General features: G+C 45.7%; 1 protein-coding gene across 5 annotated transcripts in view; it reads left to right on the top strand.

The window, feature by feature from the left end:
• Positions 1 to 236: 236 nt before the first annotated feature.
• The window catches only part of LOC125699659 (fibronectin type-III domain-containing protein 3a-like), a 37,243-nt gene continuing 11,328 nt past the window's right edge, over positions 237 to 26,151 (top strand). The window contains exons 1-12 of one of the 5 annotated variants that reach the window (XM_048959433.1): positions 237 to 362; positions 4,947 to 5,049; positions 5,915 to 6,090; positions 13,045 to 13,180; positions 16,623 to 16,698; positions 17,436 to 17,512; positions 20,430 to 20,664; positions 21,569 to 21,841; positions 23,256 to 23,311; positions 24,470 to 24,624; positions 24,889 to 24,948; positions 25,569 to 25,707. In XM_048959433.1, the coding sequence (XP_048815390.1) occupies positions 13,085 to 13,180; positions 16,623 to 16,698; positions 17,436 to 17,512; positions 20,430 to 20,664; positions 21,569 to 21,841; positions 23,256 to 23,311; positions 24,470 to 24,624; positions 24,889 to 24,948; positions 25,569 to 25,707 (1,167 nt within the window). In that variant the 5' untranslated portion in view covers positions 237 to 362; positions 4,947 to 5,049; positions 5,915 to 6,090; positions 13,045 to 13,084. Of the gene's footprint in view, positions 363 to 1,156; positions 1,344 to 4,946; positions 5,050 to 5,914; positions 6,091 to 13,041; positions 13,181 to 16,622; positions 16,699 to 17,435; positions 17,513 to 20,429; positions 20,665 to 21,568; positions 21,842 to 23,255; positions 23,312 to 24,469; positions 24,625 to 24,888; positions 24,949 to 25,568; positions 25,708 to 26,151 lie in introns of those variants that run through there. The other 4 variants (XM_048959432.1, XM_048959431.1, XM_048959435.1 and 1 more) reach the window with 4 other exon arrangements.

The following is a 26,151-nucleotide window of genomic DNA, read 5'->3' as shown; positions in this document are numbered from 1 at the left end:
GCGCCTCCCCTCAGCCCACGGGGCTCGCGCCGCGGCCCGGGCCTGCTTACGGCGGGACGGCGACCGCCCGGCCAGCTTTTCCCGCCGTCGCTTCGCGCAGGGCTCCGTCACCTCCCGGCCCCGCGCCGAGCCGGGCCCGGCCGCCACCCGCCGGCTCCCTGCCGCCCCCCCGCGCCGCTTTTCGCGGGCGGCCGCGGCCCAAGATCTGCCCCGCGCTCGGCCCGGCCTTCGTTTCGCGCGCCCGCCCGCCCCTGGCCGGCCGGCTGCGGCGCAGGCGCAGTGCCCGCATTCCATCATGGCGGAGCGGTCCGTTGGCGGTCGGCAGCGCCGAGGCTGAGGCGGGGGCAGCGGCGCCGCTGACGGTCAGTGCCACAGCGGCGCGGTTCGGGCTCCGCTCCCGAGGTCTCCCTTCGCGCTCTGCGGGGCTGGCGGTTGGGCGAGGCCGGCGGGGCCAGGACGGGTCGAGCGGCGCTTCCCAGCCAGGGCGCGGTGGGCAGTGCCAGGGCCGGCGGCGGCCGTGCGGGACAGGCAGGGGGAGCGTAGGAGGGGGGTCGGTGCCCGTCTGTCTGTCTGTCTGTCTGTCTGTGGTGATACTGGGGGGTGGGGAGCGCGGTGTGGGGTTGGAGACCGGGGGGGGGGGGGGGTTGGGGCAGGTGTGGGGCGGGCGGAGGGGAGCGGGGGGCGCCTGGAGGGGCAGGGGCGGTGGAGCCCAGCAGTGCCCGCAGTGCCCCGCAACGCCCCGCAGTGCCCGGCAGAGCCCGGCTGTGCCCCGCAGTGCCGGCTTTGTGTCTGTCGGCTCGCCCCGCGGTGCCCCCCGGATGGTGCCGTTGCCAACGCGCTCCCCGCACTTTCTCTTCCCCCCTCCCGCCTCAAATCCTCCCTTTCCCCCCCCCTTCCTTTTCCCTCTCTCTATTTTTTATTTATTTCTTCCCTATTATTTCCTCGGGCAGCGCTGAAGCCGTTCTCCCCTCCTCACTCCCTCCCCCCGCCCCCTTCCCGTTCTCCCTCCCCGCAGCGGAGCCGCTGCCTGCGAATGCCACGTCGCCTTCTGCCTGTTCCCCTTCGCCGCTCCGGCTCAGACACCTCCCCCAGCGCGGCGGGGTCGGGGCAGTGGGGGGTCAGTGCTGTCACCGCTCCGTGCCGGTGCCCGTCCCTCTCCCTCCCCCCGTCCCGTTTTGCCCCTCTCGGCTCTGGGGGCGGCGGTGAAGTGCGGACCCTTCTGTGATCGACGCCGTCCCGCTGAGTGCCTCCCGAGGGCTGTGCGAGCTGTTTGGAAGCACACGGGATGGTCCGCGTGGCCCCGCAGCCCTGCTCTGCTGTAACCTCTTCACAGAAGCTGACAGGTGGATCTGCTCCGTCCGTGCTGCTTTTCGAGTCTCGTGTTTAAAGCTTGCTGCTCAGACTTTGTGTTAGAATGGTGGAAACTTTCCACAAAGTTATTTTCCCACCTGGAGTGCTGTAAGCCTACTGCTTCAGTTTCTGTCCATTCCTTGAATGTTTTGTATCTCTGCTGTCCTGTGCTGGTTTATAATGCTGTCGGTCCTTCTGTGCTTCACCAAATATCTCCTTGGGAGCATCACCACAGTGCTTCTGCAGATAACAGCCTGGTACGTGTCTCTGTATCGTCCAGTTCCTTGTGCCCTTTTAATATATTTATCATCACAAAATTTAGTTGGATAGGGAAATCCTACCCCAGTTCCAGATGGAAAGACTGAGGCACAGAAATATTTATGGCCCAAGGTCACGCAGGAAGTGTGTGGTCAGGCAGGGAATTGAATCTAGATTTCCTGAGACTCAGATTAGCATTTTAACCAGGGAAGCATCCTCTCTGTGTTTTAAGCCAATAAGCTGTCCTTGGAGTTAGCATCCAGCATAGAAGAGAGCACTCTGCATTTTGGTCAGGATCCTTGTGAGGAGAAAGGAAAACCTCACACTTGTGTTCTTTTTTCCTCTCTTATGTAGCTGATATGTGAAAAAGGATAAGGTGGGAAAGATGTTGACTTTCTCAAGGCTCAGTGTGTAATGATGCGTGCTGAAAAGCAGCCAGCTGTTACGCTGTCCTCTCTTTTAGGTCTGGTTACTTTACTGTGCTCCGAACTCCTGAAAGTTTCAGAATGCTGCTGTTGTCTGGGAATAATTTATTGTTAGCCAGGATCAAATAAATCTCGTGTTCCGCGCAGCTGAGCTGAAAGCAACCTGCTGTTTGTTGGGTCTCAGTTTATGATTTTTAACACAGCAGTCTGTGAGCAAACGGGACTTGTGCTGTCTGTCTTGGGAATCTCCTGGAGCAAGGTGCATATTGATCACTGATAGGCTCCGGAGAGCTGCTGCAGGTTTTGGATAAACTTGGCCTTACCTCTAATTAAACATCACACAGGCAGCGGAATGGAATCATTTCAGCTTCTCAGGTGCCCACACAGATGCACGCTGCTGTTCTGGGGTAGGTCACTTTTGTTCATAAAACACAGTAGTTAACATTACTAGAGCGTTACAGCTGCTGGCAGCTTTGAAGAATCAGTTGTTAGAATGGTGTAAAACCATCATTCCTGGTGTGTTCACCTTCAGAGAATAACGATAATGGATCTGCACAAATCTGCTTCCTGCCACAGCCCTCTGTCACAAAGTGCATCCTGCTTTGATGCTGTGCAGAAACCAAGTTTGCAACCAAGTTGAACACAAATGTTCCACGTAACATTTAGATGGTTCTTTGTTTGGGTGTTTTTGGAGGCCAGTGTTTGCATCTTGTTGACTTGTGTGGGTTGTCACACCCTTGCCAAGGCTCTTTTATATTTAATTTTAGAAAAGGTTTGGTCCTTAAAATAAGACTTCACTTGTATTGTGTGGCCAGTAGAAGTTGTAGCTCTCTGCTCACAATGTATACCTGATGTTGGTGAGCCCCAGGACTGCTGCACCAGCACTGCGTTTGTGTGTATGTTTGTACACCTGTGGTGGAAAGCCTTTTGGAAATCCCTCCGGGTGAGTTTGGTGCAAATTGAAATACGTGTTCAAAGTTGGGAGGCTGGAGCCGGTGCTCGTGTTTGATGACCTGTGATTTGCCCAACTTCAAAGGCCTCTCATCAGACTCCAGACGTACACTTGTTGCTTTTAAGAAAACAGACAGCAGGGAAGGCATTCCTACAGCAGTGGTGCACAGCACAGCTGCACAGGGAGCAGTGGGTCGCTCCCTGGGGTGTCCCAGAACTGTGGGGATGGGCATGGTGGGGTGGGCTGGAATTGGGATCTGAAAGGACTTCTCCAAACTGAGTGATGCTGTGATTCTACAAGGCATCATACTGGCTCTTGACTTTGATGCCGAGCATTGTAAGAATGCCTTAGTTGTACATTCTCTTATTTTCCTATCGCAATTTCATTAAAACACAGAAAAATTTTAAGTTTACCTCTGAAAGCAGATGAGAAAGCCTCAATATTAGTAATACTGCAACAGTCAGGAGAGCTGAAGTGAAAGCGGCGTCTCTCACTTCTAACTGTGCTGCATCTCAGAACGATCCACTCTGAGCTGCTGGCATTCAGAACCGTGGCTGCTCGCTGCTCCCGTTTCAAGGCTGATGAATATCACAGAAGTAACCTTTTAATTTTTTTCACCTGTTTTTAGCAAGTTGTCATGAAGCTTACCAAGGTCAAGATGGTTGGTTTTCAGCTGTTATCTTTGCTGCACGCCAGACCTTCACTGAAAAGTTTTGGATTCCTGAGTGAGGAGCACACACTGAACTCTTTATTGCATTCTTGAAGAGCTTATTGTAAAAGCAGCGATAATTTATTCTTTCAGTGGTGCTAACACAATCCTTTCTGTGTATCGACCGGCAGGGACAGACCGCTGGCGCAGCGCCCTTCGTCCGTTTCAATCTTAATGTAAATCTGCTATTGTTCCCAATATCTGATTGATGTGGAAAAATGCCTCAGTTTGCTCAAGATAGGCTTTTCCAGCACTGAGGCCTGGCGCTTTGTGCTTTTATGCTCATATCTCACGAAAAGTAGTTCAGGAGGACATGATGAGGCTGCGACCTCAGCGACGTCTGCGGCTTCGAGCCAAGATCACCTTTCTGGTGGGAGCAACAAAGGAGCTGCTGTGTCTGCAGGAGGGGCTTCTGTCTGCCTCCTGCAAAGCTAGCCAGAAAGCGGGGGCCTGTGCCCTGGCTTTGGGAAAAGCATATTGGGAACTGGTCAATGTTTTGGGGTTATTGTAATTTTGGAGAGCCAAAACAGGGCAATTCTTATTCATCAGTGTGCAGACAGGACTGGAATTTGGTACTGAGAAAGGTGACGGCTTTCACATTGTTGAATGTGATTTCTTGAACGGCTTTGGTGCACGCTGAAGGTGTTCTCAGCATCTTCTGGTGGAGCAGCTTTGGTGGGGCAGTTCCTGGAACGAAGCCATGCTGTCCCATCACAGAGCTATGACCACCTTCCCCAAGCTGCATAACTGCTCTGCTTTCAGTGTTCCTTACCAGAGGACAAGTACGTTCCTGGTAATTTCAACCTGGATATGTTTATGTACTGTTAGGAAATTGATTTTCCCCTCATTACTGTCATATGGAAGAATAGAGCAGTGGGCAGACAACTTTGTACTTATTGCAGAGAACATACCGTGTACGAGAGCTGTCTTCACTGCATTCAAGTTCCTTTTCACTAATGAGATCATAGCTATGGCTGATACTGCAATAAATGTATGTGCAGTATGTTTACACAGTTGTCAGGCTTTGCATTCTGTATGTGCTGAATGGATGCAAGAGGGCTGTGTAAGGTATTTTGACACTGGAGTCTTCCTTGAGTCTTATTTGCAGATCCTGGTGGAGTTTATCTCTCTGGCTGTTTTCCAGCAGCTTATTCAATACAAGCTATTTTCTGCATGACTTTTTTTTTTCCCTTAAGACTGTGCATGCCAGTTTCCAAGAAGAAAATCACTCTTTCTTTTTCCTTGTCCGCAGAAGGAAGGCTGAGGGACAGCACAGCACTTTGCTCCTACTGCAGCAGGCAGTGACCGTGCGCATCTATCAACAGGAGCAGCTTCAAGTCAGGAGAGTGTCAACGGTAATTAGCCATAATTTGCTGTTCTCCCAGATCTTTTGAGACGTTTCTTTTGTAAGTCTCTCATGTGTTAAGGTGAAATAATATGTAAATATTTGAGATACTTCTGAGCTTAGGATTCTCTTCTCTGCTTTTGTTGTGTTTGAAACTTACTATCAAATGAGAAACGGGGTAGAGAAGCAAGAACTGATGGGGTTCTTGAAGTAGGAGGAAGCTCAGTATTTCCAGATAAACGTTATTGGTTTTATACTGTAGCAACCTTATCTTTATTTTGGCATTAATCTCACTCTCCTTCCCCCAGCTGGAATTTTCGTCTTAATGAGACTTGCATAATCAGCCTTCGTATAAAGAAAGTAAATGCTGTTTTTAGCAAAGGCATTTCCTGTAGAGAAAACAGTTCAAGAGAGTGGCAGCATACCACTGAGTGACCGACTGGATGGCACTGCTTAGGTGTGTTGGTTTGAGTTGGAGCTCACGGAACTGGCAGGCCATGGGATTGACCCTTTTTTTTGGGGGGGGGGGGGAGAGAGACTTGGCACGATAAAGTAGCAGTAGTGTGATGTTTGTTTTGTCTTGAAGGCCAGAATTCTACCACTTGTGCTTTCTTTTTTTAATGAAGATTCCTGTGGATTACATTTGCTTGTAGAAGGGTATTTTCAGCTTTGTGAAGAGCAGTTTAACCATTTTCTGGTTTGGTTCGTGGTTGTCTAAAGCAGTAGAAGAGATCAAGGAAAGACCTGAATGGCAGCTGACTTATAGAAAATAGAGTGTGATGGGAAACGATGTAATTAAATACAAAGCAGGTTTTCAGGAAGATATTACATAGACAACCTTTTGGTGTATTTTAATCTGTCACTTTGATTTTTAGTGCCTAGATTTCTTGGAAAAACAGCTTTATAAGCATAGATGTAAACGGTCATTCCTGGAGTCTTCAAAACTGTGCTTGGCTCCACTCATTCTCTTACGTAGAGGTGTTGCAATTCAACTGATCTACCAATAAGTTCAGGTCCAGGAGCAGCTGATTTCAGTGCCAGCATGCATCAGGTGAGCTGTGCTGGAGGCTTTCTGCGTGCTGCTGACCCGTCACAAATGCTGGGTGAAGGGCGTTCGCTTAAACCTCACATGCATGATGTCATATTTGCGTTTTGCCTCACATTTTTCACTGACTGAAGAAATGCACGTGGTCAGTTACCACGAGACTGCTCAGATGTGGTAATTTAAGTAATTTCTTGGTGTGTTTTAGCACTAGATTTAAGTATAACCTGTTTAAACGAGGCTGGTCTGATCTGCTCTGCAGCTAAAGCACTACAGCCTGAATTACTTCTCTTGTTTTGCAAGAAAGTTTTTGGTTCGTGTGTCAAACTTTTAAACTGTAGTACAGCAAAAGCAAAGTGTTTCTCATCCTCCTTGTTCTTGAAGACGTTAAGTCCTGCTTTTGCTTCTCTCTTGTTGGATTAGATGAGAACTGACTGCTCTGACCTGCGTTGTGATAGAGAGCCTTTCCTGGAAGTAGGGCTGTTGTTTTTAGTAATCTGAATGATTGCTTCCTCTCAGTCCAGTCTGGGGAACAACAACAACAAAAAAAAGTCAGGATTAGGAATGCAGAACGTTTGGGAAATAACTTTTGGATCAGCTGGTGTTTGTATCACACCATCTGTCTGACTGTGTGTGTGTCTGCCATCCCGCAGTGCTCGCTAGGTTACCTTCTGGTGCTGCAGAGGTCTGTGCTTTGATGCTGTCGTGCTGTGGGCACAGCACGCTGGCACCCATGGCTGCATGGCACCCAGGGGCATCTCAGTGTCTGGAAATGCAGTGTGTAGGACAGGGCAGCCTCCACCTGCCCTCCATGGGAGACAGAAACACAGCGCTTGGAAGTGGCAGCGTGCTCGTGCCCTCTGTGATCTAGGTGTGCCTCTCTTCACGGAGGGGACTTGGATGATGCTGTGGAATATACCTGTTCCTGTTGTGGTGGGGCTGTCTGCACACACAAAAGCTTTGGGGTTTTTTTCTGTTCTGTGAAACAATGCTTTTTTTCCCCGTGAAGATGATGGGTAAATAAAATGTTACTGTAAGAGAGATTCAACTTTACGCTGCACCTCAAGACCAAATTTGTCCCACGGGGAAGAATCATGCTTAGTTTTCCAGATACTTAACCTGAAATTCAGAACCTCAGAGCACATGCAGCTCCTGTAGAAACTTGCACTTCCCATCTTGTCATTCTTGGCACCGATTTAAACATTTTGCTTCATCTGTGGAGCTCAGTAGTTACTTAGTTGTGAAGCCTGGCTTGCTTTGGGGTGACTGGGAAGGGTTTCTCTGGGGCTCTTGCTGCTTGTCACCATGCTGTGGAACAGATGCCTGTTTTCTGGCACATCACAGCCTATGGTCTTTGGAGCAGAGTGTTGTCTTTCTACAGCTGTGTGTTTTGTTTGCAGGGAAGTACCCCTTTAGTTTTCCAGCTGTTCTTCACCACTGCTACATGACTGCACCGCAGTCCCTGTAAGGATGCTGTCATTGCATTTGTTCCCTTTGCAGGATTTTCCTTTCCTTCTCTTTTTTTAAATCAATTTATTCATTTCAAAGATGCTCTGTTTTTGTGGCTCTTGGATCACGAGTTTGTTTCTCAATTGCCTGTTTTATATTTTACATCCCTTCCCTTCAGGTGGTGCATCTGCTTTCCCCCCGTTGCTCTGAGACCTCAAGGGCCATCATACCAGAACACAAAGCAGTTTGTAAGTGCTGAGGGCAATTGCTTGTATAGTTTTTATTAGCGGGTGGAGGATTTCTTTTTATTGCTTTCCTGGCACGGTGACATCAGGAACCTGATCCGGATTGGTAGTGGAGGCTGGAAGGTGATGCTATCACTTGTGGCAGAGTTCCCGTGTGTCCTACCTTGTTGATCTGCTGCTTCTGTGGTTTTAGGGATTTTTTAATTTGGTGGCTGTGACATGAGGGCTTCCCATCTCAATCTGAATTTTCCTCTGGGGAGAATTTCTTCGGGTCTTAGGACGAGCCAGGCTGATAAAAGCATGGTGCTGGCTTCCGTGTTCTGTGACGGAATCAACATTGCAGTGACAGTGAGGCTTTCTGGAAAATACAGGAAAATGTTTGCATCTCTGTAGTGCTGCCACGTCTGTAGCCTCTTCAGGTTGTCCTGTCCTCCCTTTGGAGGCTTCCAGCTCTGCTGTTTTTGTGGCTGTTATTTTCATCGTGGTGCAAAGCAGGGACACGAGTTGTTCTGCACCGGTGCATCTGCACTACTGCTGGGGTTGAGGTGTTCTCACTTTGTGGTACCTCAAAGAAAGCACCTGGTGCAGCGTGCTAAAACCACGTGCTGCATGTCTGTGCAGCGGGCATTTTGTTGGGGCTTCTTACTGTTCTGCAATGCAAGTTGGCAGGTTTAACATCGCAGAGCGTACCTGGAGCCAAACCGCTAGCGATTGGAACGGCCTGGGTTGGAAGGGACCTCTAAGATCTAGCAGTACCTAGGTCAAAATGACACAGGGTACACCTAGATCCATTGTATGGGGTTTTTCACAGCCGTAGGTGTTCAGTGTGTGACTGAGCACGGCTGTCAGAGAAGTCATGAAGAGCGTTCTCAGGATCAGGGCTGCGGTGCCCCCTGGCTGGGAGCCAGGCTCCGGGCAAGGTGCTGCAGCCAAATCCACTCGGGTGTCATTATGAATTATTTCCAACATTTTAATCAAAACATATATTTAGTTTTGAACAGATGACTGTTATGGAGCGATGGTGGTCTCTTCAGAGCTAAAATTGTAACTGAGCCTCTGTTAAGTGTGGTTCTGTTGGGGCTCTCGCTCCCTTAATCTCACTGAAAGTAAACCAGTGCTCTCCATGGCTCACGTGTGGTCCTGTGGCCGAGGGGAACTATTTTGGGACCAGGATGATATCTTAAACACTTTGTTAGGGCTGTTTATTTGAAAAACACTGGGAGAAGGCAACTCGTGTCTTTTAACCTAAATGTTTCCTACCTCAAAATCACATGGGGTGTGCATTTTGGATGGGGGGTAAGGCTTTCTGAAATTCCTAGTAAGGTCTGATCTTTTGACGAGGCAGTTCCTTACCCTGATGCCGGGGAGGCATTTTGTTCATCTGTTGCTCTTGTTTAACAGCCTTTGGTGCAGATTTTATATCAAAATATTTCAAGGTTTGCAAGAGTTGAAGGCATGGAAGCACCTCCGTGAGCTGAGCACCCACCTTCCCATCAGAATCCCTCTGTGGCTCTGGGCACGTTGTTCTCCCTGTCTCAGCCTCACTCTGTTTAAATAAAAGCATCTCCATTTAAATAATAAGCTCCTTAAAACAGCAGCTTTCTCAGATTAAATCCAGCACTTACTGTCATGAGAAGTGTTTACGTCCCCTTCTGTGTGGGACTAGAAATGCATATTGACTGTTTGGGGATAGGTTCAGTTTTGTTCTGGGCAGTGGAATGAGGCTGATCCATTTCTGCCTACAGCCTCTCCCTTTCTTAGGATAAGTATGAAGCCTTTTGAAGAGACATTTTCAATACATTGGGAGAGTACTTCAGTATGAAATAGCAGGATGCCTGCAACTTGTGTATGACATTGCTGCACATTTGCACGATAAATAATCTCATGCCATTAATATGAGGATATCATTCCAATGAAAACACTATCTTTCAGTCTGTGAAATGTTCCTAATTTTGTGTAGTATGGTAGAACACAAAGAATGCACAACTCATTGTTGTTTTGCACCTTGAATATAGATAACTGCATGGTGGTCCTCTGTGGAGCCAGGGGTCCCTTCCAACTTGGGATATTCTGTGAACCACGGAAATGCAGAGGGTGGAAGGGACCTCAAGAGATTGCAGTCCAACCCGATCAGATTGTGGTCACTGCCTGAAGCAAAGCATGCCTGCAGATGTGGTGACATGCTGCTGTTTGCTGGCTGCTGACACAGAGCTCTGAGTGAGGCAGAAGCAGTGCCTGTGTGCAGAAGGGTGCTTACAGCTGTGGTTTGTCCTTAGGGGGACTGCTGGCACAGGCTGGAAGTTTCCTGTTGTGGTGCACACAGCAGTGCTGGTGTGAGCAGAGGTTGAGATGGCACCTCATTCCCTTCTGCACACTGACATGTAGCTCAGCATGCAAACCCAGCTTCTATTCATTTCAGTCAACTTTTGTTGTTCAGCCATACATAGGAATAGCATATTTCTTTCTCTTTTTAGCTGAAACCATTTGAGATTTCATTTTCAGAACGTCTCATGGAAGTCAGTGGGGTTTCCCTGGCGGACAGCAGAGCTGGAGGCACGAAGCAGGCCTGCTCCATCCCAGAGGTGCTGAGTTCAGCTGCAGGGTGGAATCCATGAGCACTGTGCTCGGTGGGAGCTCAGAGCTGGAGCAGCTCCAGGATGACTGCAGTGCTGCTGGAGGAGCATCGGGGCTGGGAAGGGGAAGGCCCACATTGCGGCGGTGCAGGCTGTGCGTTTTTCTGTGTCAGGAAGTGAGGTCAGACCCGGCGCTGTGTGCTGTCATTGTTTTCTGGAAGGCTGGTCATTAAGGTTTTCTGTTTTTCTTAGAAGCCTTTGTAGTGTGAGTCTGTCAGTGGAAAATGTTGCCTCTTTTAATATGGTTAGCGTGATGAACCGCGTCATGTTGGTGTGCTTTTGGGTCCCTCAGTGCTTCTCAGAGAGCACTTCTAGAATCTGAGCTGATTTCTTTGCTCTAAAAATCCTTTATACCCTATTTTGGCACAGCCCGATACGGCAAAACCTAACTCTTAGGGTCTGTTAACATTGATGGAGTAATTTGAAATCCGTATTTCACAACTGTTGGTAAACTGTCATATCAATGAAAGTCTGAAAAATGTTAGTTCTGGGTGTTAGAACAGGGAAGCCTAATGTGGAAACCAACATCAGTGTAATAAATGGAGAATAAATGGAGAATAAATGGAGAAATCTGACTGTGTGTCAAAGATCACTGCAGAGTACTGAGGCAGATTCAATTCCTGAGGCACACGGTCATTATTTTTTTTCACTCATTGTGTCCCATGCTGAGATAGCCATGTGAGTGCTTTGCTGGATGTGCACTCTGCTGTACATCAGATTTTAGCCTCTTGTTTTAATCAAAATGACAAAATGTCACAGCGTTTCTATGTGCTCAGCTGCACTGCTGAACACAGATCTGCTGAGTGCTTTTTGGTGAGTGGTTTTCCCCTTTGTTAATTGCTAATTTCTGTTGTTGTTGAGGTTCTTTAGATGAATGAGACTGTGCACACAGACACATGTGTTTAATGTATTTATTTATATGTATAAAACAATGTATTTTTAATCTGCTCATGTGTATTGAATTCCTATTATGGAAGCAGTTTCTCTGAAGTCTTAGCTAGAAACCTCTAAAAATAGGAGGGTTGTAGTAGAAGAAACTGCAGCCGTAATTTTAGCCCATGGACCGGCAGCGTTGGCAGTTATTTTTAAGTGAAATGGTTGTGCACAATCAGATGAGCTTGTTTCCTTGGCAGTAGTCATTCAAAATCTGGCAGACAGAAGGGAAGGTGATTTTATGCAGGAAATAAATAACACTCTAAGGTAGCTGGGTGTATTTAGGGCAATCCTGAGACAGATTGGCACTTTGAAGTCCCGCGTGGCCCTCGCACCCCTGCAGTCTGCTTTGGTCTCCTAAGATCCCATGGCAGGAGCAGGGCCAGGGGGTGGCTGGTGTGCAGAGCCAGGGCTGCCTGTGGCACCGTGGGCCGTTCCTTTGTGCTGTGTTTTGTGGCTGTGTGATTGTATTGGTTCTCTTGAGATGCTCTTGCAAACAAGAATGAGGGTGTTTGTGCCTCTGTGCTCTCCCAGCCTCCTCGTCTGGCAGCAGCAGTGCAGGAGGACCTTGTAATGTTGGCCTTTATTGCAGGCCCTTTCTGGGCAACCTGAGCTTAACGTCAGAAGAGATTCTGAGAGTCCAGCTGTGATGTTTCTCTGAACGCTGCTGTGTCCATATTGGTTTAGCAGTTGTACGTAGACTGGCTTGGTTCATGCATCGGTGAGTTGGTGTTTTTGCACTCTGTTTCTGTTTTGCTTTTTTAATATAATAAATTGGTCTGTCTTAAACGCGTTTTGTTCTTCTGTCTGGGTTATGGGAGGTAATGGGAAAGGAGAAGGAAATAGCAGCATTTCCTGTATCCTGTTACCTTGTGCGTTCTATGGACGCTGAATTAAGTGTTCATCAAAAATTCATGAAGAGTTGCACTGCATTTTGCTTCGTTGTAATTATGGATCATTCACAGGAAGCTCACAACCATGCAGTGCTTTTCCACTTGCAGTTCTCCATGGTACTCATTTAAAGACTCCTATACAAAGCACTCTGGTCTGTCTCACATTGTCTTCAACGTGCCAGAATTCTGTACTAATGGCACATTGAAACACTGGGGAGAATGAAGGGGTTTTGATCACTGCAGAGATTGAAACGTGTGTATGTTCTATGAATTATTTGGTGTAAGACTTTATTTACAGCGAGTTCAGAAACTCAGGGAACTCCAAATGTCAAGAATAAAATGCTGTGTGAGCATACATGATGCTGCTGTGTGATCGCATCGCTTACATCGCGATGTCAGCCCTTGTGGTATGTTGAGTGGGGTACGTGTGCTATTTTAAAGGATGTATTTTTGGGAAGAGGATATGTATTGCTGATACACAGTACTTGAGAACAGGAGACTAACTTGTACTCCTTGAGAGCACCACTGGAAAGAGCACGGACATGTGAGGTGATGCCCTCCGTGCTGTCCGTTTGCACAAGTTCTTCGATGTGCAATGAGGGCAGAAAGGAATGCTTCGTACCAGCTTTAGGCTCCAATTAAGGTCAATTTATTTGCATATCTTTGGGGCAGAGTTGTGGAATGCTGAAGGCATTGAATGCTGTGTTTTTCTTCTGAATTACCGGTACCATGTTTGGCAAACAAAGTGGAGAATTTGGGAAAGGGGAGTGGCTGAAACCTAATCCCGGTGCTGTGGTTTTGTTTCAGCAGGCGATTACTGAGAGCAGCTGTCAATGAATGGTTTTCAGACATGATGGCCGACCAGCCACCTCCGTTAGAAGCTACGCCTCTATTGAACGAAGTGCCACTTCTACCTCACATGGTTAATGGAGACAGCATCCAACAGGCAAGTCGGTCCCTCGTGCTTCCATCCGGGTCCCTGTCACACTGTGCCTGCAGGGCTCGCAGGGAGGCTGGCGTTCAGGTGCACTGTAGAAGACAGAACAGATTCAGACAAACTATTTGCTGGCCAGCTTTTGTGATGGCTGAGAGAAGGCTCCAAAGAAAGCAGCTGTGATACTGATTTGCAGTTATTTCCTCCAAGGAAGTGTTGAGGGCTGGGCTGGATGGGACCTCGAGCAATGTGATGCTGTGGGGGGCTGGAAGTGGGTGAATGTGAGGTCCCTTCCATCCTGTTCTGTGACTCTGCGAGTGTGTGGTTCTCAGCACTGATACTGTCAGTGCAATTATAAAGAGGAAGAAAATCATTCAATATTACTGCAGTGGAAATGTGAAAAGATTGCTTTTAATTTGCAGTGTTTTATGCACATGTGAGTCTTTAATATTAAACTTAAAAAAGAATCAAATAGTAAAGGAGAAAACGTGTTACATAATAAAACAAATGGATACAGATTAGCAAGAAGCTGCAGCGCTTTAAATTGAGAAACCTACTGCAGGAAAATGTAGAGGAGAGGAAAGACCTCTGGATCCCTGATGCTAGGAATCTTCATTAATAATTACAGCATGCTAATGAAACCTGAGTAGAGCTGAAACTGTAGAATTTTGGGGGACGCAGCCCTTCGGAAGCACTTACTATGAGTAGAAATACAGGCAACAGTACAGGCTTGAACAGATTGTGGCTAAATTTGAAGTAAATTTAGTACTTGGCAATAAAAGTGTAGGGCCTTCCACTGTAAATTGCCATCGTTGGGAGATGCATTGCTGAACAACCTCTGAAATCTCACAGACGTCCTGTTGTTTTAACTTGGGATCTTAATTTAAGAAGCTACGAACATAACTGGTCCTTGTAGGAAAGAAAAGGGTGCTTGGTTTGTTGACATAACTGAACTGCAGGAGTAACAAAAGATAAATCTGAAGGCATTATGTGCCTGGAGTCGAATAATTGTCTTGTTGAAGTGAGGAGCAAAGTTGTCTGTTCCTTCATTCTAGTCAGCATGTAGCTTTGAATATCTGGCAGTGATTAAAATAGGAATTCGGGGGTTGATTCAGAAGGGAAAATTGCATAGGAGTTTCTGTAGGATAACTCCTGTGCAACGGTGGGGAAGGGTGACTGTGAAGAGCTTGGTGTGTTTGAATGCACGGTGAATAAATAGGGTACAGCAGCATTGTGAGCTCCTGAGGAAGCAGTGTATGCTGGAAGATTTTAAATTGAATCTCTTCTATTTTGTAAACGTTACAGGTGGGAAAGAGGAGAGACCTGCAGTATTTCAGTCATAGGGCCCTTCCTTGTAGCAATGGTAGCCCTTACTATAAAAAAAGTGATGAGTAATTGCACTCTGCATTTTTCTCTCTTACTCTGGAGATAAGGTGACTTGAAATAAACAAAGCTATAGAATATCTCAGCCTGTTCTGCAGTTCTAGCATTAGCAACATGAAATTTTAGACACTGACCAGCTGTGAGATGATTCAGTAGCTGGTGTTTCTTGTTACACGAGGAAAAGAGATGTGTGGGTCTCACTGGAGGCCGGCTCTGTCGCTGTGTTTGTGTAACATGTCCTTGTGCAGAGCAGTGTGCAGAATATCAGCGTGCGGTGAGTGACCAAAAGGTGACTGGCACTGGAGTCTGGGGAGCCAAGGGGAGCCTGTTTGCAGTCGGGTAGGGCTTAAAAGAGTCGAGTCTTGGAGATGCACAGGAAAATGGCCTTTTAAGAGCAGACTTGAAAGCGGATGAGTCTCTAAGCTAACTGAGTTATTTTGGAAATAACGAGTAAGTCTGTCTAGTGAAAATAGGTGTGGCTGTCTTCATGGGGTGAGAATGTCACTTGATGTCACTGTGCCAGCATTTCTCACTGTTTATAAACAGCCGTGCTGCCATCCTGCAGTCACATTACTCACAAAGTTCTGCTCTCACTTGCAGGGAGTAGAAGCTTCTGAGCCACGTTTGCAAGCTTGCTGTTAAGCAGAATATTAACTTGAAAGCTTTATTAAGGCAGATGAGTTTTAATCATTTTGCTGCCAGTGCCAGAGAGGATGGGCTAATTATAAGATATTACACAGTGGTTTGTAGAAGTAAAATGCGTGCTGTTTGGCAAGTCCTGTCGGTCAGATGCAGCTTTCAGCTCATCAGTTCCATTTCACAGAAAGGAACTGGGAAGTTTTCTGGAAGGGTTTCTTGTTTCAGAAAAACAACAACAACAAAACTTCAGCAATAGAAAGTGCATAGCAGCAAAATGCTGAGCAGTGCTTTGAAATAGCTCTCAAACTGTGCTGATCCCATTAGTTCCAAAATGGTTGTGTGGGGCACCTGGAGGTGTGAGCCTTACTGTGAGCGCTCCGTGCAGCTCCTTATCAGGCTTAGGCTGACTCCTGAGGAGCACTCAGGCTTCCTGGAAGTTTTCCTTGATGGAAGGTAGATGGAATTGCATTTGCTTCATTAATTATGGTGAGTCATTCCTCTGAGACATTGCCCCGTGCATTCCTGACATTCCAGTCTCAGTGCTGCTCTGCAGTCCTGTGCTTACACCACTTGGGATCCTTTTCACTCAGTTCAGTTAATAGTTTCCTGAACTTCAGTTAATTGGAACTTCTGAAAATCAATCCTGTTCAAAGGCTCTGAATTTTTAAAGCATCCCTTTCCTGCCTCTGATTTCTCTTGTCCTTGGAGGTGAGCTGTGAGCTTCAATACCCGCCCGTGGGGTCCGTCCCAGCAGCAGTTCTTCACTGCAGACTTTGTGTTTCCTTTGTGCTCTGGCAAATCCCCAGCCTGTTATTGTCTGTTTGGTATGTTGTTTAACAAACCAATAAGAAACATTGCATCACTTTCTCTACTACTAGAAACGTAGCAGAGTTAAAGCTACACATTTGCTGATGTACTGAAGTGACAGACTTAGTTACAGTTCAGTGTCCCAGTTACACCTTTTTGAGCAGTGCTGTCTGACCTCTTGTTGGAATGCAGTAAGTATGGCTGAGTGGCTGCCTGACTTCTCCAGATGCTGTGCTCATGTCCAGAAGCAGCTTACCTACCCAGAGCAGAATTGTTCCCTGTCCTGTGAACTCCCTGGGATGGGGTCTGTGTTCAGTTATGCTTCCACATCCCATGTTATAAGTTAAAAAAGATGCGTATGGCAGAATGCAGAAGCTGTGGAGTTGGCATTAGCCAGCATTTAACAGGCTGTTCCTTTGGGTCTTGTTTTACACACACTGCTTAAATATAACAGGTCTGTGCAAACTTCCTGTTCTGAGCAATGGAGAATACTTCTCAGGAATGCATAACATTACATGAAGTAAGATATGTGTGTAAAGATTAAGTGATCTTTAAAATAAATAAAAAGTAAATAAGTAAAAAGCTAACTAACTACTTTATATTGTTGTTGTTGTTTTTTTAACAGGTTATTCTTGTGCAGGTGAACCCGGGAGAAACATTTACAATTACAACTGAAGATGGACACATTCAGTGTATTCAAGGTAAGGGAAAGACTGGAGTGCTAAATCAAATAACAAAATATCATAAATATCATAAAATTACTGCAGTTTGTTTCTGTTACATCAGACGTGTTTTTATGTGCTCTGCAGTGCAATAAACCAGACTTCTTCAGTTTGTACTTAAAGCACAAACAGGACGGTGCTGGGAAACTGGCAGGCGTCCCTGCAGCGCTGCACGCTTTGCTGATAGCTTCTAGGAGGTCAGCATCTGAGCTGCTCTTCCAGTAGTCCTCAAGCATCCATCTTCTCAGCTTCACAGCACATGAACTTGTGAGATTTAGTCCCATCTAAACAACTTTAATGGGTGCTGTGTGACCTTGCTGCAATGCAAGGCAGAGGCATTAGCAGTGTGTTAGTACTGAGGGAAGAGTCACTGCCCTCTGTGTGGTTACAAACCACTGTTTGGCTTGTGGGAAGGTGACCAAGCTGCAAATCTGCTGCTGGTTCAAAATATCTCCTGTAAGTCAAGTTGAATTCATCAGTACTTCCATTGTAAAAATATCTCAGATAATACACAAAAATGTCTGTCCTGCTTCCATCACATCCCAGAGGGGAATACAATCTTACAGCTTGATGTGAAAAACAATACACGTTTATTTTTTATAAATGTTGGTAGACTGTTTATCGGCATCACTGTGATGATGTTGGTGCTCATCACTCTTGAAAACTGGTGTCCCAGAGCCATCCCTGTTGTGAAGTGGCTCCTCTTTCCTTCCCAGGTCCAGCCCATGTTCCTATGATGTCACCAAACGGTTCTATGCCACCGATTTTTGTGCCTCCCGGTTACGTATCTCAGGTAAACGTTAATTTATGCTTGTGTTGAAGTGTGTTTGTGGCTGTTGAACAGGGAAGATAGCAAGATTGGTTTATCTGCAACAACTGGTAAAAGCATTTCTCATTTTTTCCACTGAACTTACCAAATATTTCACTGACTTGGCTGCAGGCTCTCACAGTGTCTGTTTGCTTGGTAAAACTGGAGCCAGTTCTCAGGGCTCTTATTTATTTCTTCAATAGTTAGGTGACCAAAAAAGGTTCCTTTTTGCGAGACAATGAATGACTGAATTGGCCATTGAGTTCCACTAACACGATGCACATCCTGATTTTCCTTCAGCCCTGTTTTCAGGGTGAAAGTAAGTGCTTAGGGCATACCTACATGGACTGCAGACCACAGAGTACCGGAGGGCTGATAGGTGTAATGGAGCTGTGTTAGAACAGCCTCTGGGAGCACGGCTGCTGGCAGCAGGTGAACTCATCTCCACTCTGGGTATGAGACTCGAGTTTCTTACCTTGAGGTTATATTGACCACAGATCTTTATCAAGCTCTTTCATCTCTCAGGTCTTCTTTTTTTTTCCAGGACTGCATTAGTTATTTCTTTTTAACATTTTCTCGTAAGTCAGATTTTTCTATCATAGCATAACTCTGTTCATCTCCCAGCTCTGATCTGCTTAGCATTCAGCAAAAGACTCTACTGTTGTAGCAGAAGTGTGAGCAGGAGTGTTAATGCTGGTGACACGTGCCTAGGAAAACAGCAGGGCTCTGGGCTTCTCTCCTGCCTTAATTTTTCCATTCCCACTGATTTTCCACTCTGCTGCGCTGTTAAGTCGTGGCAGATCAGAGCAGTGTGTGGTACTTGAACTCCTATCAGACATACTCAAAGTTCAGTTTGATTTATTTTTGAATTAATGCATTTTTAAAGGAAAGTAATGAGAAACTTTTTTTTTCCCCAATGGGCTAAGCTGGGTTTCTTGGTTTCTGGTAATGCTCAGAACCTGGAGTTTTCCAAGTAGGACTGAGAGCCACGTAGCCACATGTGTAAAAACTCATCAGTGTATGAGACTTGGACTTGCTGTTCTCAGAACTGTCTGAAGGAACCCAGAAGTATTTATGCTGCTTTCTTCCAAAGTGCAATGAAGAGATTCAGTAATGCTTAGTGGAGATGTAGCAGCTTCAAACTGTAAAATCGTATGAAAATCTTATTACAGCAGTGTATCCCTTCTGCCAGAACATGGACTTCTTGTGCTTGCTTGGTTACTGTATGCGTAGAGTAACCCACAGCCTCTGCTATGAGCATTGGTTTGCATGTGTGAATGCATGTGTTACAGTGCTGCATAGAGTCACGTAGGTGAAGTGGGGTGTTCAGTTCCATTGATAAATCAGAAAGCCCCCCATGTTGCTTCCAGAACAAACCACATTCAATGTCACACAGACCTGGTCTTAAGTGACCTCGTACCATTTTTTTCTTCTTTGTGAGGTCTGTTAAGAATTCCTGGTAGCATAGCTGGCTCCGAGGTCATCGTGCAGCTGAACTCTCATAGCAGTTTGGGACTGGACACATCCTATTTCCCTTCTGCAGAATACTTGTGCTTCGTTTGCTCTATCTTTTGCTGAAGAGCTTTTCAAAATGTACTTTTGGCATGAGCAGTATTTCAACATCCGTAATGCCTTCTTTGCCAACTAGGAAATGCTGGAGTGATTTCTTACAGCCAAACCAAACATGCTTTAAGAGAGGATCTCGAAGGAACTAACAGCATAAAGAATACGGTCTGCTTTGAGGAAAGTGCTTTTTATAAATGCCCGAAAATATAAGTTTTTTATGTTTTAGTAACAGTGCAATCCAGAAGATTTGAACTTATCTAAGAGCAGGTTTTATTTTATACAATTTACTTTACAGATTGCATAGAAAAGGGTTTGCATCTCTGGTTTGTTTGCCAGCCTGCAGCTGGAGTGCCTCCCCACAGCCTCAGCCCAGAGCTGCCCTGGGTCCCACCACTGCATCAGTGCTGCAGCACTGAAGGCCCTTCCCACCCACAGATGTGAGCTGTGCTTGTGATGCAGCTCGCAGGAGAAGGAAGCATAAAGCTGCAGACCAATTTTAAACCAATCTAAGAAAAATGCCCTGTTTTCCTGCCAAGATGATTAATTTGAGAGCATCCATTTGCCCTAAAAATCAAGCATTTTTTTTTCTTCCAATTGCATCGTTCATCCCTGATTATTCTTTGAGCGAGGGAGAACAGAAGACAATTCATTTACTGTCTACCTTTAAACAGGATTGAATGCAGTCTAGCTGATCCGGCACGTTGCCATTTCAGGACACGCTCACAGCGTGTGCACACCTGTCCTATGCATGCAGTCTCTTCTCTGTGCGTTGGAGCACCGGCACCTTTTGATCCCAGAGCTGAGCCGTGCAGGCAGCTTCCCTGTCTGAACTCCCTGAGCCCATGGCTGACATGAGCTGTCCTGATGTCTGAGCTGGGTTGGATCGCAGCACGAGGCAGCAGAGCTGGCGTGCAGTGCTGTGTGCTTGCTGCGGGCTGTGATGTGTGTGCAGCCATGCTCTGGGGATGGCACGGCGTGCAGTGACTTGCACATGGCTCGTGCTGTCAGATTGGATCTGCTCTAAAGCAGGCTGTAGTCGCTGCTGCAGGGGGCGCTGCTCCCTGGTCAGTCCACACTGCTTGGTTTTCTTCAAAAAAGTGTAAATAATTCATAGATTTTTAGGTTGCTTAACGCCTCTGTGTGTGAGGCTCAGCTTCTTAAATCTGGCAGCCTGAAACTCCGGTTCCTTCTAATAACACGTGCTGGATTTCTGCTGGGATTCAATTCTACTTGTATACCCGTGACTGTGAGATTGCTGGGTGCAGACTTAGGCAGGGAGATTCCTTATTAAAGCTTGTATCTGTACTGACTTTCCATTTCTTACGTTGCTTAACAGGTGGTGGAAGAAAATGGGGTTCGCAAAGTGGTGGTGTTGCCACACTCGGCTGAATTCCATCCTTCCATGCATCCTCCGCCTCATCCTCCCCCCCACGTGCCCCATTACATGCATCATCACCACGCTCTGCTCCCCCACCCCCCACACCCCGTGTACCCCCCTGTTCCCGGGACAGGAGAGCTGCCGCCGCAGTTCATCCACCAGCATCCACCGCCACACGTGTTCCAGGAGCAAGGTGAGCGTGCAGGCAGTGCTGAAATACACGAGGAGTCTTTCTGCTCAGTGTGTGGGCTGGGGCACCTGAGCTCTGCTGGTAGCTCCTGCTCGTGTTTCCAGCCTCCCTGAAACCTGTAGCCCAGCCTGTGGCACTCTGCGTGTGCAAAGTATCAGCATATAAAGCTGAAACTTCTGTTTGTAAGGCTTTACTGCGAAAGCAATAGCTTTGAAATGTTATGCTGCTGCATGTGTTTTAAATGGGTCTTTATTTTTGCTGCTGTTTATGCCCCAGTGATTGCTTCTGCCTTCCTCTAAACTTGTGCTCTCAAAAGCTGCTGTGTTTGGTTGCAGCCTTGGCACACAGCTTTTGAAAACGCATTTAATGTTAATATGTGAATGTATTTTTTGCTAGACAGAATCCAGATGGGACTGCAAAGAAAATAAAAAGTAATGACACATGCATCAAAAATCGCAGTCACCCATGTTGGAGATTGAAATGCAAGTCTGCTCTATATTTAATAGCTGACTGAAGCAGTATTTCATGGGAGGAACCCTGCTGACCTGAGAGCCTATAAGCTGCTTCTGAGAACTGGCATTTAATGCAGGAAGAAATCAGACTGCGGAAGATCATTCTCTTTCTGTCAAGTTTAAATCATTAATTAAGCTATTTCAGCTAATGTCTAGCATGAAATAGAAGCTATTTTCAGCTATTTACTTCAGCTACATTTTAAAAAGTTAGCTTGGGTCCTGTGCTTGTTTACACTTCTTTGGAAATATGAATATGTATCAGGGGAAAGAGAGCGAGTTTAGGGCCTAATCCCAAGCAACTAACAGAAGGTGGTTTTCTGAATTAAATCAGAAAAAAGCACCAACAAATGTGAAGTGAATTTGGGATCAAAAGCAGTGTTTCCTTTGCTTTCTAGAACCTCGTTCCCATGGAAGGACAAACTTTATTCAGCGAGATGAAAGGAGTCTCAAAATGCAAGAACACCTGAAGAAAAGACTAAAAGACAGACAAGCGAGCGGTCACACCAACAATAAGCTTAACAGTCCTCCATCTTCACCACATAAAGTTAATAATTCTTCCAGTGCAGCAGTTCAGAACGGAAATGGAAAGGGACAGCAAGGGACAGGAGGGCCGCTAAAGCAGAAGCAGATAGGAAAAACAAAGGGCAGCCCAGATGCAGAGCTGGGAGGTAGGTTGAGTCCGAAAGGTTGACAGAGAACCAACGCTGTACATCTTTGGTCACTAGAAGCTGCTCTGCCTGCGCTGCAAAGTGGTTTCTGCAAAAAATTGGGTTTGTAAATTTTCTCCAGTTGTGTGGGGTTGAAGGAAGCCTGATGTAGCTTTTCTGTGATGGGATTTTCAGTCGTTCATTTATTTATTTGTGGTCCTGTAGAAATACTAGTTGTAGCAACTTTGATCGTTTGAGGTTTTACCAAATGAGATGTTGAGGAAGATTTAAGTCTGAGCCTCTTGTGGCTCTTCTTCCTTTCCTGACCTGGGACTCTGCTCAGTGTTCCAAGTGAGGATGAATTGTTGTACTCACATAAGTGACTTCTGGTGTCATTCTTTCCTAACTTTTTGGATAAACAGGAGTTATGTGAGACTCAAAGAAATAGGATGGTTTGAGCAACTGGCTTCACAGGTTGCTGTTTGATCAGCTGCAGTTTCGGAGCAGTACATTATTTTGCTGAAATGAATGTTTGAGCTGTTTAATAGCTCATGGCTATTTACTTGCATGTACTAAATGCCTTGTGGCAGTGTCCTTTGTGCTGGTTTGGAACACTGTCACCGCTGTGCACCTGGATTCTTATCAAGGTTCTGTAAATTAATTGCATCTCTTCAGTGCTGTGTGTGTATCTTAAAGGAAATGATCTTTTTAGGCAGCAAGGGACAGTCCTCATCTGCGTCACTGCTGGACTGAGCTCTTTGCGTAGGGAAATTAAACAAATACCTGACTGACTGGGGAAGTAAACAGAGGTGGAAGTTCTTATCCAGCTTGTTTCAGGGACTGAAGAGATAGCTGATTAGAGTTGGTCTTACTGCAAACTTACTTTCAGAAAAGAAAAAAAAAAAAGCACCCAAGAAATGTTTGAGAAAAATATCCAGAGTTGTTTAATGTGGACAATTTTCAAGTCAGGATTCATTCTGCAGCTGTAAACCTTTTGATACCCATAGGTAGTGCCAGTATGCAATTTTGATCATCAGGCTTCTTTCAGATATACCCAGAGCAAGTGGCTTACAGTGGAAATTCAGGGACCAGCACATATGATAGCAAGATAAGATCTTGCTGTCATTTTTGAACACCTTTTGTTTTTGGAGGAATGTTTTTGTGTTATCAAAGAAAACCCGCTTCTGCTCAGATTGGGAAAATATAGCCTTTGTGCAGGATGGACTAAAAGGGTTTTTGTAACGCTGTTAGTTTTGGATAGTTCATGTTCCTAACCGTCACACAGCCAAAACAAACAGGAGAAGCTAACTTTGCACAATAAGTGCTATTGTTAAGCTCTTAATGAAAAGCACTCCATCTTGTGGTGGCATTTCTGTAACAGACTGGTTTTTACTCTGGGGGTTTTCTGTAATCTGTTTTGTATTTGAAATTTCAGAATCTGACACGGAATGCAAGAAGTACGATACTCACTTGAGCATTGGCAAGCCAGTAGTAAGTATTACCTTTAAAATACCATCATTTTCTGGGCACGTGCTTGGTGTTAAATAACACAGCTTTCTCATCGATCCCCTTTTCTATCATTGTTAATTTCTGGAGTAGAGAAAATGGATTTTACTTGCCAGGGTTTATGTCTGGGAAAGGGCAGTGGTGACACAGAAACCTGCTTTTACTGAAGCAGTCTGAGTGACTCCACTTCCCAGCCTGTAAGGCAGGGCTGTACCCACTGCTGGAGTCGTGTGTGTGCATGAGGACTTGAGTGCCTGGAGAGCAGAGACCTGCTAACGCAGTGATCACCTGTTAGCTCTTTGAAGTGGCCTTCATTTAGCGAGGAGGATGTCAGGTACTGGGAATGGAAGCTACAGAAACAGCTCATCTTTTTATGTTGAGGAATTGGAGCAGATATTTGAGTGTTTACAGCCTGCTCAAGATACTGGAATCTGCTAACGTGAATTTGAATATCTTGTGGCTAAAACTGCACTGATTTGTGGTCCCAGGCACATTCAGTGAACTAGAACATAGAACTAGAACATAGAACCTTGTGCTATTGATACAATTAAGCATGGGTTGTGTTTTTTCTGCTCTAGCTGTGCAGCTGTTCTTTCCTACAGTTGTTTTTTCACTGATGCCTCTGACATCTGTACTTAATGTCCTCAGAAGGCTGTATTGAATTTTGTCAGAGACATTTTGCATAGACAGAGGATGTTTAGTCTTGAGCACTTAAAATCAGAGCCTCTCGCTGTCGCCCTGGTTATTGGTTGGATGTTAAGATTAAGTGGTGAAGTTGCAATGCCTTTAGAAAGTGAGGCTGTCTGACTGTGCTTAGACACAGACCTGGTGCCAGTGCTGAAGATTCCAGATCTGAAAATTTGCTGTAAATGAGTGATGCAAACAGTGCAGGTGAAATACACCTCCTCTTCATACACTGAGATGGTGTAGTGTGCCTATAAGTAAGGGAAATCCTTTAACGTGGTTTTAGAAGCGAAAACAAAGTAATGTTAAATTCAAACAATGACTTGATATTTCCATTACAAAGGTAAAGAATTCCTCCCGTGAGGAACTTCAAGGGCAAACTAGCAACACCGTGTTATTGACTAACATACCTTTTATTACAGAAAGCAAACTTACTTGCATTATTTATGCTTTTAATAGGTTTCTGATATACAAGCAAGATCAGCCGTTCTGTCCTGGAATCTCCCAGTTAGTTCACAGAATGGAGAGAGCCATAGTCATAGTCCAGCAGCATTTACATTTGAAGTAGCAATATCCAACAGTGGTAAAAATGGAAAATTTAAATCTGTCTATGTGTAAGTTTAGTTTCTTCCTTTAAGCACAATACTGATGTTTAAAACCATTAACCGAGCAGCAATCTCTTTATCAGGAGCTGTTTGTTGACTTGCAGACCTACCTACTTCACATGCAATAAAGTTTAAGTAATTTCAGTATGACTTACATGGACAATGGAAAACTTGAAAGTTAAATGTGCACTACTTGGTTTTGCTTTTCAATAAGCTTTTATCCCTGCCAGTGTAAGGAGGAGCTGTAACTTCTCTTCTTTTCCCTTTTTATAGTGGGGAGGAATTAACAATTACCCTTCCTGATCTCAGACCAGCAACCGATTACCATGCCAGGTACGTTGCTGTTAATGCTGTTGTTTATGTGCTAATTGTAAAGTCGTCATGGCTTCATCACAGGGTGTGGTTGCAGAAAACTTGAGGAATACTGTGTGTGAAGCATCACAGCTGTGGACGTTACGGTGGCTGCTTTCCACTTGTTTTCTAACTCCCTAAAAATGTCGCCTCTCTTTCTCCAGCATTCTGCTGTCTCCTCTCCCCTCTTGTTTCTCCACAATATAAACATCGGGTTATCTTCTGGCCAGAGGCATTCGAGGCCAGGCTGGATGTGGCTCTGGGCAGCCTGGGCTGCTGGTTGGTGACCCTGCACACAGCAGGGGATTGGAACTGGATGAGCACTGTGGGCCTTTTCAACCCAGGCCATTCTATGATTTTAGAATTCTTTTGGATGCTGGTGTCTGTGATGTGAACATCAGTTACTGAAACCTGGAGTGAGATCATGAAATGAGGTTTTGTTTCTTCATTCCTGAGCAATGCTTTGGAATCAGTGATCTGCAGTATCAAAAGGCTCTGGTCCTGCTGCTGTTACGACAGCTTACAATTTCTCAAGCTGATAAATCTTTCCTTAAATTCTGAGGTGCCAGTGTGATAACATAATTTGTTCTCCTTTTGTTTAGAGTTTCAGCAACCAGCAGTTCCATAAAGGAATCTGTTTCAGAATTAGTGAGTTTCACTACGGAAAGTTGCGAGCCAGATTGTCCAGCTGCACCGAAGCTAATTAATAGAACCAAAAACAGCCTGAGTTTGCAGTGGAAGGTAAGCAGAAAGCAGTCTGATGGATTCATACACAGCGTGCTTATGTTAGCTTTGCCTGTAACGTAGTGTTTGTTTTAGGTGTTAGCTTCTAAGTTGCTCAGTTAAGGCTGGTGGCTGAAATCACAGTCGCTTCTTCCTGCTTCTTTTGTTGCCTGCTTAGTTCTTCCCTCATGCTAAAGCCACGTGCAGTTGGAAGCAGCACTCTCTGAAGTATGGACTGTTTGGTGGGAAAGTTCTCTTCTGAAATGGCACTGTAAGAAAGGAGACAGAGCACTTATGTTGTTAAGTGGGGTTTCTGGATGATAAGGTTGTAATTCCATAATTCTGGATTACTTGTAGCAGCTCATAGTGAGTTTCTGTCTCCAGTTTGTACGTTACCCTTTGAATCTGACTTTTGAATACATGCAGTACAATCTGAAGATCCAGTCGCTGTGTTTTATTGTC

Source organism: Lagopus muta, chromosome 13, assembly GCF_023343835.1.
Source record: "Lagopus muta isolate bLagMut1 chromosome 13, bLagMut1 primary, whole genome shotgun sequence".
Lineage (NCBI taxonomy): Eukaryota > Metazoa > Chordata > Aves > Galliformes > Phasianidae > Lagopus > Lagopus muta.
Note: the sequence above shows the minus strand (reverse complement) of the source record. Positions and strands in the feature narration are given on the sequence as shown.